Source organism: Protomyctophum bolini, assembly GCF_963924005.1.
Source record: "Protomyctophum bolini genome assembly, chromosome: 6".
Taxonomy (NCBI): Eukaryota; Metazoa; Chordata; class Actinopteri; order Myctophiformes; family Myctophidae; genus Protomyctophum; species Protomyctophum bolini.
The window spans coordinates 42,526,951-42,541,845 of NC_137867.1; the positions used below are offsets into that span (position 1 = coordinate 42,526,951).

The 14,895-nt window shown below is 42.3% G+C and overlaps 1 protein-coding gene across 1 annotated transcript in view; it reads left to right on the plus strand.

Annotated features, from left to right (window-relative positions):
- LOC308317446 (putative G-protein coupled receptor 21) overlaps positions 1-8,487 on the plus strand; it is a 10,621-nt gene extending 2,134 nt beyond the window's left edge. Inside the window, exons 2-5 of the mRNA XM_080766445.1 lie at positions 1-275; positions 713-929; positions 1,573-1,661; positions 2,336-8,487. The exon at positions 1-275 is cut by the window's left edge and continues 156 nt beyond it. Coding sequence (XP_080622571.1) covers positions 1-275; positions 713-929; positions 1,573-1,661; positions 2,336-2,468 — 714 coding nt within the window. The 3' untranslated portion in view covers positions 2,469-8,487. The remainder of the gene's footprint in view (positions 276-712; positions 930-1,572; positions 1,662-2,335) is intronic.
- The last annotated feature ends 6,408 nt before the right edge of the window (positions 8,488-14,895 follow it).

Consider the following 14,895-nt stretch of genomic DNA (forward strand, 5'->3'; position numbering starts at 1 on the left):
ACGCGCCCGCTCAGCTACGCCACGCTGGTGACGCCGGGCCGGCTGCGGGCGTGCATCACGCTCGTCTGGCTCTACTCGGCGGCCATCTTCCTGCCCTCGTTCTTCGGCTGGGGGAAGCCCGGCTACCACGGCGACACGTTCCGCTGGTGCGCCGAGCGCTGGCAGACGGCGCCGGCCTTCAGCGCCTTCATTGTGACGCTGCTTTACGCGCCCGCCGCCGCCACCATCTGCTACACCTACGGGAGCATCTTTCGGATCTGCCGGCAGCACACCAGGTATATGGGGGGGGGGGGGGGTGGTCTAATCAGAGACCAGCCAATCAGAATCAGGTATTGGGACTAACCGTTTTAGAAATGGTGCATTCTATGATTTGTAGTTCTATACCTTAGTTCATTCTATGATTTGTAGTTCTATACCTTAGTTCAGGGGTTCTCAACGTTTTTGGCTGCATGGGGACCCCCGAAAATGACGCCCGCCCCGCCCACCTCCCCACCACCAATACAAATTTACCGCTATACAATAACCTTAATAATAGAGAAAATACATCATAAATAAATACTGAAACCAGATATAATCATTAAGGAAAGTTTATGCATGCACTATGTGTACACATATATCGTGATGTATCGTGGTGATACTGCTTGAAAAGAATATTATATTGTGATATTATACTTTTCCATATCGCCCCCCCACCTCTACCTAACACCACCAGGGAGATCCTCAGACGCCACGCCCGCTTCAGCTCGCAGATGGAGGGGGGCGGGGCGGAGGAGCGCGAGGGCGGCGGGGGGCGCAAGCGCTCCAACGAGGGCTGTCCAGACAAGCGCTACGCCATGGTCCTGTTCCGCATCACCAGCGTCTTCTACGTGCTGTGGATGCCCTACATCGTCTACTTCCTGCTGGAGAGCGCCGGCCTCTATCGCCACAAGGTCAGAAACTGTTCCAAATGAACGATAACTATATAGATGAAGTGCCCCTCAGGGGGCACAGGTCTCCACCAGGCCAGGTCAGGTTATTGTGGCCTCCTGGTGGCGCTATAACAGGCCAATGTGCAAAGGGTGGGATATATTCCTCAGCCTAGTAGGAAAGTCTGTGAAAGATTTCACGTAAATTGCACGCTGCATTCATGATTTGAGGCTTTTTGTTCGAAACGGGCCAATCCTGCAAACTGTGAAAGCGGATCTGTCCGATGTGTCATATTCCATCCTAATTGGCTAACATGACTATAGAGATAGTGTGTAACGATTTGCGGGATTTTCGGACAGAATCTGGAGGAGTAATATTACAAATGTGTTTTTCAAAAGTCGACCTCCTGGTGGCGCTATAACAGGCCGGAAATTTGGGGGAGAGGTTCATTGTTGGAACAAAATGCCTCAAATCATCCAATTGCCATCAGAGGCGTATTAAAGAACAAAGGGTACCCTTTTCACATTGGCCTATTATAGCGCCACCAGGAGGCCACAATAACCTGACCTGGCCTGGTGGAGAGTGGAGACCTGTGCCCGAGGGGCACTTTTTTACTTTGTTTTGTTATTACTTGTATTAGTATTAAAATCCATCCATTCATTCAAGGTGGCGTCATTCCTGACCACGTGGCTGGCCATCAGCAACAGCTTCTGCAACTGCGTCATCTACAGCCTGTCCAACAGTGTGTTCCGCAGGTATTGTAGCAGTACTAGGCATCAAAATGTACTTAAAAGTATACCAACAGTACAAAGTACTCATTATGCAGAATGTCTCATTTCAAGTTTTCAAATGCATCTTTTGAAAATAGCAGATCTACAAGTGACGCATTGTGAGCATGGAGACCTGCTACAGTATTTTCACATTCTACTAAGTAAATTAGACTTGCTACAGTATATAGATCGAGCGCCGAAGTCCTGACGTCAATCGCTGGTTCATGGAAGTTTTTCTCATTGTGGTCAAAAAGTAAACAAACTGTCTCTGCGATATTGTCGGGGAGGTGTCTCTGTGTCGTTTACTCATATAGCCTACTTTCCTTAGTGGAAGCACTCTGAGCCCCTCATCACACGTATAAAAGGTACTTTTCCTGAGGAAAAATATTCTGTATGAGGATTTTCTCTTGGCAATATCGGTAGAGGGCGCAGTGGAGTAACTAAAAGTTTTTTTTTTTTCCCGGTTGAAAAATAATCGCTTTTTGGCCAAAAAGTACCTTTTATACGTGTGGTGGGCCGGGGCTCAGAACCTCTGTTAGGTTCTTTAGCTTAGGTATGAATCTTTGATGACAATTTTTTAATGTATTTGATGCATTACCGTGTGTTGTTCTTGTTTACTGTAAATCGCTCTGGATTAATGCCTATTTGTACATTTGCAGGGGCCTGGGTCGTCTCTTCAGCCCCCTGGTGCCCTCCTGTCTCGCACGTGGCCCGGACGCTAAGAAATCTCTGTCGCTCGCTGCCGGTGGCGGCGGCGGCCCTCGCCAAGACCATGCCAGATGCCAGGTGTGACTGCAAAACCGAGGAGGGTTAATTCGACCTATAAGAGTTCTATTTGGTTCCGAGGCATTACGTTCTCTCTCGGTGTGTGTATGCGTGTGTGTGTGTGTGTGCGCTTCGCATTGAGTTGCACCGCATGACGCAAGGACAGGTGTTTTTGGTCCCACACTTACAGTATAAAGGTGTGTTGAGAGGACCCCTGTGTGAAGCACAGAGAGGTGCCCGCGTAGGTGCCTGACAGCGCTGTCCTGTCGTATAGAGGCAGTGTGGAGCGGGAGTCTGTGAAATTATACTCCGGTTATTTCTGACTGGAATGTTCTTCAACGTTTGTGTGTGTGTGTGTGATGAACTTTCACGTTCGCTTTTAGGAGGAGTAAAGATAGTCGCTAACTAGACGATTAACATATCGAATAGAAGGAATATGATGTACACTAAAAAGGGTGTTAATTTCGAGGTATTAATATACACACTTAAATTGTTTGTGATGGTTTTGAGGCCCCAGTGCACCTGGGCTCACTTAAGGACCCCAATTACAGAAAAGACATGTGCAATACAACAATGTGTAGTAGTCAATATAATTATATAATGCAAAAGAAGAAAAGTTTAAAGTCTTTTTGAGACTGATGATTTGATATTGTCTTGGTTCTTTCAGGATAGTTTAGTGATGCAAAATGCTTTTTTTTTTATTGAGAAACACTTGAAATAGACTACTGGCATGGTAACCATATACATGTTATTAAGTTAACAAAAAATAAATCACACCTTTATCCAATATAATTAATTCATATGCAATATATATGCTCACAAATGTGTGTCCCATCCAAAAGGATGTTAAGGATGATTGGTTTCCAGTCCATTTCGCAGAGAAAAGAGGGTTTTTTTTCCTACCAGAAGACAGCATGCGTTCTCATGTGAAAAGGAGAAATCTCTTTTTTTATATATATCCAGAGAGTTTTATTCTCTGTTTGTCTCAGGTTTATCGACAGTTATTTGTTCAAGTTAATTTATACTTCTGAACATTGTTAAATGAATGACACTTAATAGAGGGTATGCGCATGCATGAAGTGAATGGGAAATCGAGTGGCAAATCGAGTGGCATAGTGACTTGGCAAAGTGCTCATCTCGAGGCGGCAGAGATATTTTACAGCGACGATAAGAAATAAGAGATGACCTTCCCACAGTAGGCTATGTCTCTCTGACAGTTGTGATTGTTAAGCTCGTGTTATATTTAGGACGATCGATTCATGTACCAAAACTAGCCAATCTACAATCTCACGATGCGTTGCAAAACACAACACATTGTGAGCTTACAGATCTGATATCTTCAGGTGTGCGACGCCAGCCAGTGGCGAGCGCCCAGCCAAACATAACACAGACCTATAAGTGTCCACAAGGCCTAAAATACATGTTGCATGCGACAACAGTTCTCGCTTTTCTCTCATATTTATGACCCGAGTATTCATGGCCGTTCAGAACAGTGCAACAACATGCAGGAGAGACTGCAGGTCATCATTCGGAGGCTGTGGCTCGTCTTTCATGAGAGCCACCTCTTAGCTTAAGGGTCAGAGAGGAACTCCTGTGGTTCACTGACACGGTGTAAATATACTTTAGAGAGTTTAAATATTTAAACGGGAGGCTTTAAGACAAGTAAAGCTCTTTGTGGGTTTCAACTTTCAAGCACGTCTATTATGTCGATTAGACCTCCGGGTATCCAAAATGGTTTACGCTAGGAGTGTTTTGTGGGCATAATGCATCGCAGCGCCTAGTAGGGGCATAAATGTATGCTGTGAAGTGTGCGTGTACACGCTATCATGTACATAGTGTAAAAGGTTAAAAGGTCTGAAAGCAGCTCGATTTTAGTGTTGGGAAAGAAGACAGAAAGAGCTCATTCCATGAGCCCATTTTTATCAGGGCGAACAAGGAGGTATGGCACATGAAATGGCCGTTTGCATACGGCATACTTAGGAATGTATTTATCTGCACAGTTATGTAAAAAATGATGCGCCCACATACAACCCCCAACCCCCTGAAAAAAGGAAAATACTATGCAATAGTATTTCAATGTATGCAGTATCTGTTATATGAAGATAATCTCAAGCAAGGTGTTGAGATGATTTGATTTCTGCACCCTAGTTTTTAAAATGATGATCTCTAATATTAGCTTAGTTTATTGCATGATTCTGTTTTTAGAAAGTGTGACGTCTGGGGGAAATCCAAATTGTTTGATTAAATTAATTTGCTACTGATGTGATGCAGTGGCTAAATCCTTTTATTTGGAACCTTCGTGCTTAGCCACTTGCAGCCTATCATCCCTATTTTTGGGCATGTCATTTTAGGCAAAACTTTAAAAAAAAAAGAGCTTGAAAGATTGGTTATTTTTGTAGGACGACACCATCGTTTTATGAAAATAGGGCTTAAATGGTAGCCTGTATATACATTTGATAGGGCAGGGGTGGGCAAACTTTTTTCAAAGGGGGCCATATTAGAAAATACCATCAACAGCAATGGAGAAGGTGGTCCCGGGGTCAGGACTAATCACTCGCTAAGAGTATTTAGAAGCGTTCCTATTTTAGATGCGCGGTCACGGGGAAGAGCTATTGAGCCACTAAACACAGTCGCTTTATTTATCCAGTGCGATTTGAAATGGAATACTCTTAAAAAGGCCTAGAAAGGCCTCATCCACTATCTTGCTCTTTTTCCAATGCATTGTGCCTGAAGGGGAAGCAATCAAACTCAGAGATGCAGTGCGAGGGGAGATTTGATTAGCGGTAAGCCAACTTTATAGTTTTATCATTAATTAGAGCGCTAATTAACACGTTAAAGGCGTTGTTGGCGGTGCGGAATATAATTAAAAAGACATAAAAGGAGTCCTTAGCCAGGGTTGAGTTAACTATCATCAGCAATATTTAATATCAATGGTCTTTTGTCAGGTGTGTGCTGTGAACAAAAAGTGCAACTCAGCCTCTTTTCAGCCTAACAAGGAACACTGACGAATTATACTCTGGGAAATGCCCAGGTTAAAAATAACTTTAATGTAAAAATGTCCCATACTGTTGGGCAGGTCATTCATAACACAATTCAGGTATGAAGCTGCGGACCGTATTAAATTCACCCCCAAGGCCGCATTTGACCCGCGGGCCGCACTTTGGACACAGCTGTGATAGGGTTACCGAGGTATTCGTGGAAAAGTCTTTTGTTTTCCATATGCTCCAGAAATGAGCACGAACAGTCGTTCAAATCAATGAACGTGTTTATTTTCCCCCTTTTTTTTTCTTCGTCTTCCCATAAACAAAAGTGTGTGTGGAGATAATCTCAACTTTTGACGTGTCTAATATCCTGTCCTTCATTTGGTGCTGCCTGTGATGATGGCATCGTTCTGACACATCTGTGACGTATAACTCCAAACTTGGGGGAAGGTTTCGATCAGGGCCCCAATTTACCATCAGGTAATTGAAGTCTAACGTGATGTGAAACTGTTCTGTGATGACCAGGCAGTGGTCTGCAGCACAAGAGATGTGGGTCTTTCAGCAAAGAGATGTGTTTGTATCGGGGTGGGGGAAAGAGCTAGCAGACAAAGTCACCTATAGTATAGTTTAAAACACCATGTGAATCAATGATTCACATGCAACACAAGTCTATAAAGGTTTTGTCTGTGACGGTATGCTGCTTTACGCCACGGAGCCGGTGCAATCCTTCGTCGTTCTCCAACGATGACATATCAATTATTATAGAAAGAAGATATTATACACAGCTGTATACTGCTGTACTTCCATGTGGTTCAAAATGTAATCTCTCTCTCTCAGAATACAGGTTCTTGTAAAATGAAATCACTAATAATATAATCACAAAACAATATCTGCAATGTGTGATTTGTCATTGCCTTTACCTAAAAGGAAAACACATTTCTGAGTAACCCAAACAAGTAAATTGGCAATCGTATTTTCAGCTTTTGACTGTATTATATTTCCTTTATCTGATATGTACTTCTTTGTGTAATCAGCTTACATCAATCCATTTCGCAGGTAATTCATTATACTATACTGCGACTATTTCCATTCCAGTATGCGGTATGCCACCACAGTATGAGATTATAGGAGAATTGTGCTTCATTTGGCTCACATGACTGTTCTCTCCTATGGTGCCATGAGTGACTGTTCCTGTTAATGCTCTCACGAGACGTGGGTGTTTTTTTATTTATTAATTTGATTAAGCTCACATGAAAGCTACTGATTAAACTAATATACTCTATACAACCACATCATTGTAATTGTTCGGTGTGGACATAGTTTTAGCCTCCAAAAATGTCTATTCTGGACTCTTTTTAATGTAATGAGCCACGTACGTCATCACCAGCATGATGTCGCTTTGAAATACCATTTGCTATACAGTACGTACGTTGTGTGAAATATCATGTTGCTGATGAACATTGCACTGTTGAATGTGTCTGACATTTTGTGATGTGATTAGTGCACTGTACATTCATGGTAACATGTAGGCCAGGGGTTTTCAACTGATTGCGAACGAGGGACCGCCACATAATAATGTTGGGAGGGGATATAACACTTATGTTATGCATTCCACGTGTATACTGTACACCCCACTGTTTCTCAACCAATGGTCCATTGACTACCAATAATTCATTGACTACCAATAATTCCTAATGATAATGACTCAACCAGCACTTCCTCGATCATCTCGGGATTCCCAACTCCCCTTTTCTGTTGAATTTCTTGACCTCCAACTTAGTCAGTAAATGATTACATGTTTCTCGACTAGTGGGAAAGACAGGACATTGAAGCCTGTTTGAAACCCTCAACCCATTGATGTCTAGGATCCAACTTAAAGGTCCACTTAATTCACCCCTTTGTAAAAAGACAAACATGTTAATGACGTTTAGAAGATTTAGAACACTTTCCTAAGGTTTTTTTATGTGTGTAAATATGAGGGTTTTTAGATATTTTAGTATTTCAATGTGCCTGTGATGTCATAGACACTGGTCTCACTTCTTTCCTGGGCTGCATGTTGTCCCAGTAAGACCCCCCTCTCCACAAGGTGGGGCAGTGCACCAAAGCATTGTGGTCATTGTAGTAATCCATCAATCCAGTCAAACCCTATAGTCAAACACACAGACTTCATCATCTTTCTGGCCGTAGGGTGCAAATCCCAAATTGTGCTACTACAGATACTATTATCATTGAGTGACTGGAGTTTCTTCCAGCGGTGAAATGTCCCTTTAAACTAAAGCTTTGGTCCTTTCTAAAAAAGGTTATATCAAAGTGTGTTTATTTATTTATTTTTTCCTGTGGGAAAATCAAGATTGTTGTCGGTACCGGACCAGAGTCAAAGGCTATACAGTTGCAGCCCCCGAGGGATATGATTTTCTTTCTCTCCTTAATTCACAGGGTCTTGGACGGACTGCAGTGCCAAATCTGGCTTGCAGACCGAGGCTGAGCGTAGTAGGGGTTGGGGGGAGAGAATAATTTTAATATTCTCTAATTGTGTAAAATAAGTGATGCAGCTTAACAATAATCTAACTCTTGAGAGCGTAAAATGCAGTTTCATTTTACGCTTATAGAGTTAAAAGATCTATAAGGGTCTATTTGGTTACCAATATAATTTAGCTGGGGACCACCTGGAACCCCCTCAAGGACCACTGGTTGAGAACCAGTGTTTTGGAACTGCAGTGAACGGAACATGACATAACACGGCATAAAACGTCTCCGCCAACATTTTTGATTTACGGCTGAAATAAGAACCCTTCTGTGTGACCATGAAGTACAGTACAGTGAATGTTTATGTAATGGACTTTTAAGGGGTGTGTGGGGTATTTATTGGCCGCCATTGGTAACTGAACTAACAAACACACCGCCAATATTTGAATAGAGACATTTTTACTACTTACAATGTGGAATGAACGAGCTCATTGTGCAACACCCAGTGCCAAGCTGTTAGCTATTCCCTGTTGATTGGTATAATTATGTGTTTTGTACCTCATACTGTATGACAATGCATATAGTGCTGGACTGTATAACGTGATTAATAATGACCAAGTTCTGGTAGTATGTGTGCACGGTTAATTAAATCATAACTGTTAATTGGCTCATTCTGTTTTATTTTAGTTTTCTTCAACCCACCATCACTTTGTGGGAATGTTCTGATCTCAGAGAGGCTGACAGGAAAGGCACAGATAGTAAAATGAAACAAACGAACAAAATGAAAGAGTTAAGATTCTTATTATTGTTATAATTGTTACATATAATATTGTATAAAGAACGATGAGCGTTGTTTTCAGTGAGGAGTATTAGTCAGTATGATTTGAATGTCATTGAGGTACTGAATAAACTCACTCAGTCAATCATCACTCACTCATTACGCAAATGTGAATCAATCAACTGATCAATTTAAGCATTCACCATAATTTAATCACATTTTTTTTTAAATTCTGTGTTATTCGAGCACTAATGCAACTCCTTGCGACAAAACAGTTTTAACCCATTCTGAACGGGAACCCATTTTGGTGTTAGCAATCATGTTATGCTTTAGCTATTGAAAAATAGCAGATCTACAAGCTCTACGAGCTTGTAGGTCTGCTATTTTTGAAAAATTGAAGAACGACTGACATTTTTTAGAATCTGATCTCAGGTCAGAATGGGTTCATCAGACCAGTGTGTGTCCAGTGGAAAACCTCGTATGAATCTGATCTCAGGTCAGAATGGGTTAAGGACATGTCACACCGATTGCTAATGCCATTGGGAAGAATGGTTGCAAGTAGTTGTTCCGACTAATTTTCCCACTGGTAGCCTGCCCTACATGTAGCCTAATCTCTTTCATCTGTTAACTCCCCTTACTGCACAAAGAACACTGATTGAAATCTGTTGTTTCTGGGAAGGCATTAGTACACTCCGTTGCCTGCATGCCAGTGCCGCACACCGACAATAGTCGATCTACAAGCGCGTGGTATAGCACTACGCATTGCATTGTGAGCTTGTAGCTTGTGTGACATACCACTCGCACAACTTAAGTGTACGACTTTTTTCCCCCTAAGTCAGTGGTTTTCAACCAGTGGTCCGGAGACCACCGGTGGTCCTTGAGGGGATTCCAGGTGGTCCCCAGCTAAATGATGGAGACCTTTAACTCTTGAGAGTGTAAAATGAAACCCGTATACGGGTCCATTTCAACTTTAAGAGATTTCACTACACAGAACTACTTACGAAAAGGGGGATTACATTGAGAATTCCCTTCACTAAGTCCCTCCCCAACCCATCCTTGTCCAATAGGCATGTTAGCAGCTTGACCTGCATAGCAACCGTTGCTAAAGTATTTGGATTGGCATTGGATGATTGGACAATCGCTTTTTGGGGTGGGATTTAGTGAAGGGCTAATTGAATGGAACTTGATGAAGTCAGGAATTAGCCGATAGCAGATGGGAGACAAGGAAGTAGGAAGCATCCTTTTAAGGGGCCCGGACATGAGATGCACTGATCTGGTTGGAGCAGGACCGAATGGGTTGAATTAAGGGGAACCGAGTTGGTCCGTTCCACCTCTCAGTTGAACTTTCGTTTATAATTACATTACATTTGGTTTCATGTTACGCTCTCAAGAGTTAAATTATTGTGAAACATCTGCATTACGTGTTAATGTTGAATAAATAATGGGCCTTTTGATACAAAAAGGTTTGAAAACCACTGCCCTAATGGTCTTGTGACTGAGCTCCCGTTGTGTGTATTATAGGGTATGCGTTTTACATGGCCATGTCTACAGGAATCCGGGCGATAAGACGGTCAGGTCTACGACTCGAGGCCTTATCAGGTCGCCTAATCGTAGAGAAGGAGGGAGGGAGAGAACACACGTCTTTTCACGCTGGGCGGCTATTTTTAGCTGTGAGGAAATTAGCCTCCTGGTACCTGAAACACTTCAGCTCACCTCACTGTACTGTACTATACTGCTGCCGGCTGCTTGGATATAAAAACACTCATGCACGCACACACGTGTGCAGTGCACACACACGTGTGTGTGTGTGTGTGTGTGTGTGTGTGTGTGTGTGTGTGTGTGTGTGTGTGTGTACTGCACATACAGAATTAGGCACACATGCACGCACGCACACTCGTCGCACACAGATAATATCTGTGTGCCTATATTATAGGCACACACGCACGCATACGCACACACAGTAATAGCTGCCATACCTGCCATGTTGTATTGTGTCGTTGCTATTTGCCCATTGGGCCATGTTGGCCCTTTAGACTGACTGGTAATGTACGTGCCATAAGGACTATATTTATATATATATATATATATATATATATATATATATATATATGTGTGTGTGTGTGTGTGTCGGGTTCGCCTCCCGGCCGAGGCTACATGTATACTCACTCAGTAACATGGTGTGATACCAGCTGCTACTATAATGTGAGGTAACTTTTGACTTTGAACTGTGTGGCAGCTAGCAGACCTGTTGACCCTGAGAGCAGAAATAGAGTCAACATAAACACACTGATGCTTATCGCAGCCAAAGAACACTATAAAACCATGGCACCAAGGGAATATTAGTGTTGAGCTGCACTGATGTCCAACCGAGACTTTCCGTTCTTATCATTCAATCAAAACACAATTGATGGTTGAGGGGGATTTTCATTCGGTGAGGGTTTTCAGTTGCTCAGACGAGTCCCCAACAAGACTCTAGTCCCCAACAAGACTCTAGTCCCCAACAAGACTCTAGTCCCCAACAAGACTCTATAGTCCCCAACAAGACTCTAGTCCCCAACAAGACTCTAGTCCCCAACAAGACTCTTCACAGAAGACCAATATTGTGTCGCTCCATTAAAATCAACCTTTAAATTGAGAAAAGTACGTCTTTCATTTCATTTCATTTAAGGAACAGTATTTATATCAGCCAGAGAGAGAGTGAGAGAGAGAAAGAAAGAAAGAGGCTGAGGGAGAGGTGGGGGAGAGAGAGAGAGAGAGAGAGAGAGAGAGAGAGAGAGAGAGAGAGAGAGGGAACAGTGTATTGGGAACGCAGACCAGAGCCCACCCCGGTGGGCTTCACAAGGCCGCATGGTGGGAAACGCCGATATAGAAATGGTGGAATTCCTTCGCTTCCCTCCCTGCCAGGAGAGGGAACAGGCTGTTCTCTATTTATTAGCCGCTCTTCCTGTCATTCTTCTCCTGCTCTCTCTCTCTCTCTCTCTCTCTCTCTCTCTCTCTCTCTCCTGTCGCCTCTTTGACTTGATTATGATGGGAATTGGCTACGAGACAGAGAAGTGAGAGAGAGGAGAAAAGTCACATGGGAGAGTGCTGTGAGAGACCTGAGGAGGCACTGGTGGAAAAGGTACTCCCATTTTTGAGGGACCCCTATGTCCAGCTTTGAGGGACCCCTATGTCCAGCTTTGAGGGACCCCTATGTCCAGCTTTGAGGGACCCCTATGTCCAGCTTTGAGGGTGTGCGTGTATAAACACAAACATTGTCCTAACACAAACATTGAAGACAAAAGTGAGGACGCAAACTGCGATAAGTAAAAGTATCAATACTGCAATGTAGTCAAGAATATGCCTACTCTGTTGCAAGTAAAAATCCAGAATAAAAAAACGTATGGGCATCAAAATGTATAGGCTACTTAAAAGTATCAAAAGTAGAAAGTATGCAGGATGTACCATTTCATTTTCAAATGTATAAATATACAAATCTTTTGAAAATAGATCGGCTATTTTCAAATGGCTAAATGTATATAGGGTTGAAGTGGTTAATGTATGTTTTATAATAATATCTAATACAAAGTAACTAGTAAATATAGAAATAAAAGCAGGTGCGCTTCCTTTGGTTAAGGGGGGACTGCCCTTAAGTCAGACCTCCCATTAGTCCGACCTCTGCTGCGGGTTACAAATCAGAGTTTGCATGTTCTCCCTGTGTCCCCTAGGGTAGGTAACCTCACAAAGAATATGCAGAAATGTTGGTCTCTAAACTGCCTCCCCCTGGCCAGCCGGGGCACCTGATGGAGGGGAAAGGAACTGGTTGGAATAACGTGTTCCTTCCATGCGCTACGTCCAACCAGGGAAACTCCCCCCCGTCAGGTGCAAAGGAGCGACCTGGATGCATGAAGGAAGCATGAGTTCAAGGCCGTTGCTCTCCCCAGGTTGGCAGAGGGTGTGTAGAGCCCAGGATCACATTAGATAATTGACACAGGGGTGTACTTATGCACAGTACTTAAGTAAATGTACTTAGTTACTTTCCACCACTGCAGACAGAGTATGTATGACCGAGGTGGAAAAAGAGGAACACGTGAAGGAGAGACTGAGAGAGAGACAGAGAGACAGAGAGAGAGTCTAGAGAGACAGAGAGAGAGAGAGAGAGAGAGAGAGACGAAGAAAAACAAGGTGAAATCTAGCAGCTTTTACTGGACTGTCAGTCACGGGTATGGATTGGGCATTTGGCAACGTGGAAAAAATGTGGGGGATATATTATCCCGTGGCCGTCGCTCTAATGAGAATTCCTGGATGTTAAATGTTCATCTGCAATTTCCTGCAGTGATCCTGGGAATAGCCTGTTTGTTGTTAGAGTGTGGCCTACTGAAGTAGCATATCACGTGACACGGTTATGCTATAAATTCAATTAAAATTCACCCAACCATTACATTTGGTAAGACATGTACGAGTGTAACGCCTGGGATTCGATCTCGGGTCGCTACACGAGAAAGTGCAATATCTTAACCACTAGACAAAAGGGATATCCCTATATGGACCAGGGGATATATTACACTTTTGAGGCCATGCAGGGGGGGGACTTTTAATACCAAAACAATTGCCAAATTGTCAAATAATATAAGAAAGAGGCAAACATTTTGAATAAAATATTGCTCAATGAAACTTTCCTGCAAATAATTTTATTTTCAAGCCAATCTAAAAGTATTGTACAATGCGACTTTAAAATATAGAAATGGAGAAAAAACAATCTTGTAGAAAAATAACCAGCCAATATTAGATAAAAAAACAAATCTGGAGAAATGTGTCTTCTCTTCTCTTCTCACATTACTGTAAGTGGATGATGCCATATTCATATTAATCACGTACGATTTATTAACCGTTGTGATGCTCTTTAATCACTTTCAACCTGGTCAAAAGCATTTCAACTAAAGTTTTCAAATAATTGTAGTGAACTAATAGTACAAATACCTCAAAATTGTACTTAAGTACAGTACTTAAGTAAAAGTACTTTCCACCACTGGCTATTAGCTCTGAGAAGAAGGTTCCGTGTCAGGATATCCCTGCATACTATAGGTCGAAATGGGTCGAGCCCTCCAAAGAGCGCAGTGGAAAATAACTTTTCGCAGAATCATATAAAGTAAAGGTATTTCCTCCTAAGAGCTACGGATGATAGAATTTGGAGTGGAAAGTCAAAAATGTTGTAGAGGGGTGAAACAACCGCTTATGAAGTCAGCCAGTACCATACCATGTTTTCCCGGGGCAATCTTACGGAAGCAGTACTGCGTGTGCGGACACGTGGGGTTGACATGGCCACTGGCTGACTAAAATAAGCAATTTAAGCGCCTGATTTAAGCGGTTGTTTCACCCCGGCTCCAATTTTTTTACTTTCCACTCCAAATTCTATCATCTGTATATATAGCTCTCAGGAAATACCTTAATTACTTCTTGGATATACGACACTGCGAAAAGGGTTTTCTACACTGCTCGTTGTTGGAGGCCTCGACCATTTCGGATATCCTGACACGTCGGAAACCTCGTCGCAGAGCTAATAGCGGAGGGTGAGGTTCTAAACGGGGCTATAGATTCTTGAAGATAGTATATGGCTGTTTGTACAGCAGAGATATCCTCTGTGGTTATAGAGGGATGCGAACCAAGCGAGTACATAAGCCTTAATCTTATCTTATCTCCACAGAACAAATAGCATCATGTGGTTAGAGGGATGCGAGCCAAGCGAGTATATAAGCCTTAATCTTATCTTATCTCTTCTTATCTCCACAGAACAGCATCAGTATATATATATATATATATATATATATACTGTATATATATACCGTATATATAGTATATAAGCCTTATCTTATCTTATCTCCACAGTAGAAACAGCATCAAGAATCTCATCATCTCATAATTATATGACTAGTATGAGGGAGAAGGTGAGAGCTGAACAGTGGTGGAAACAGTACTCAATTGTTTTACTCAAGTAAAAGTACCAATACTGCAATTTAGAACTACTTCGTTACAAGTGTTAGTACGGAATTACTTAAAGTAGTAAAACTACTCATTGTGCCATTTCAGAAGTTCAAAATGTGTACAAAATCTATTGAAAATAGTTGTCGATCGGCTATTTCCAAATGGCCGAAATGTATAGGGTTGATCATTGAAGTGGTTAATGTAGGTTTTCTAATCAAAATTAAAATCTCCAAAGGAACTATAGTAACTAAACTTTTCAAATAATTGT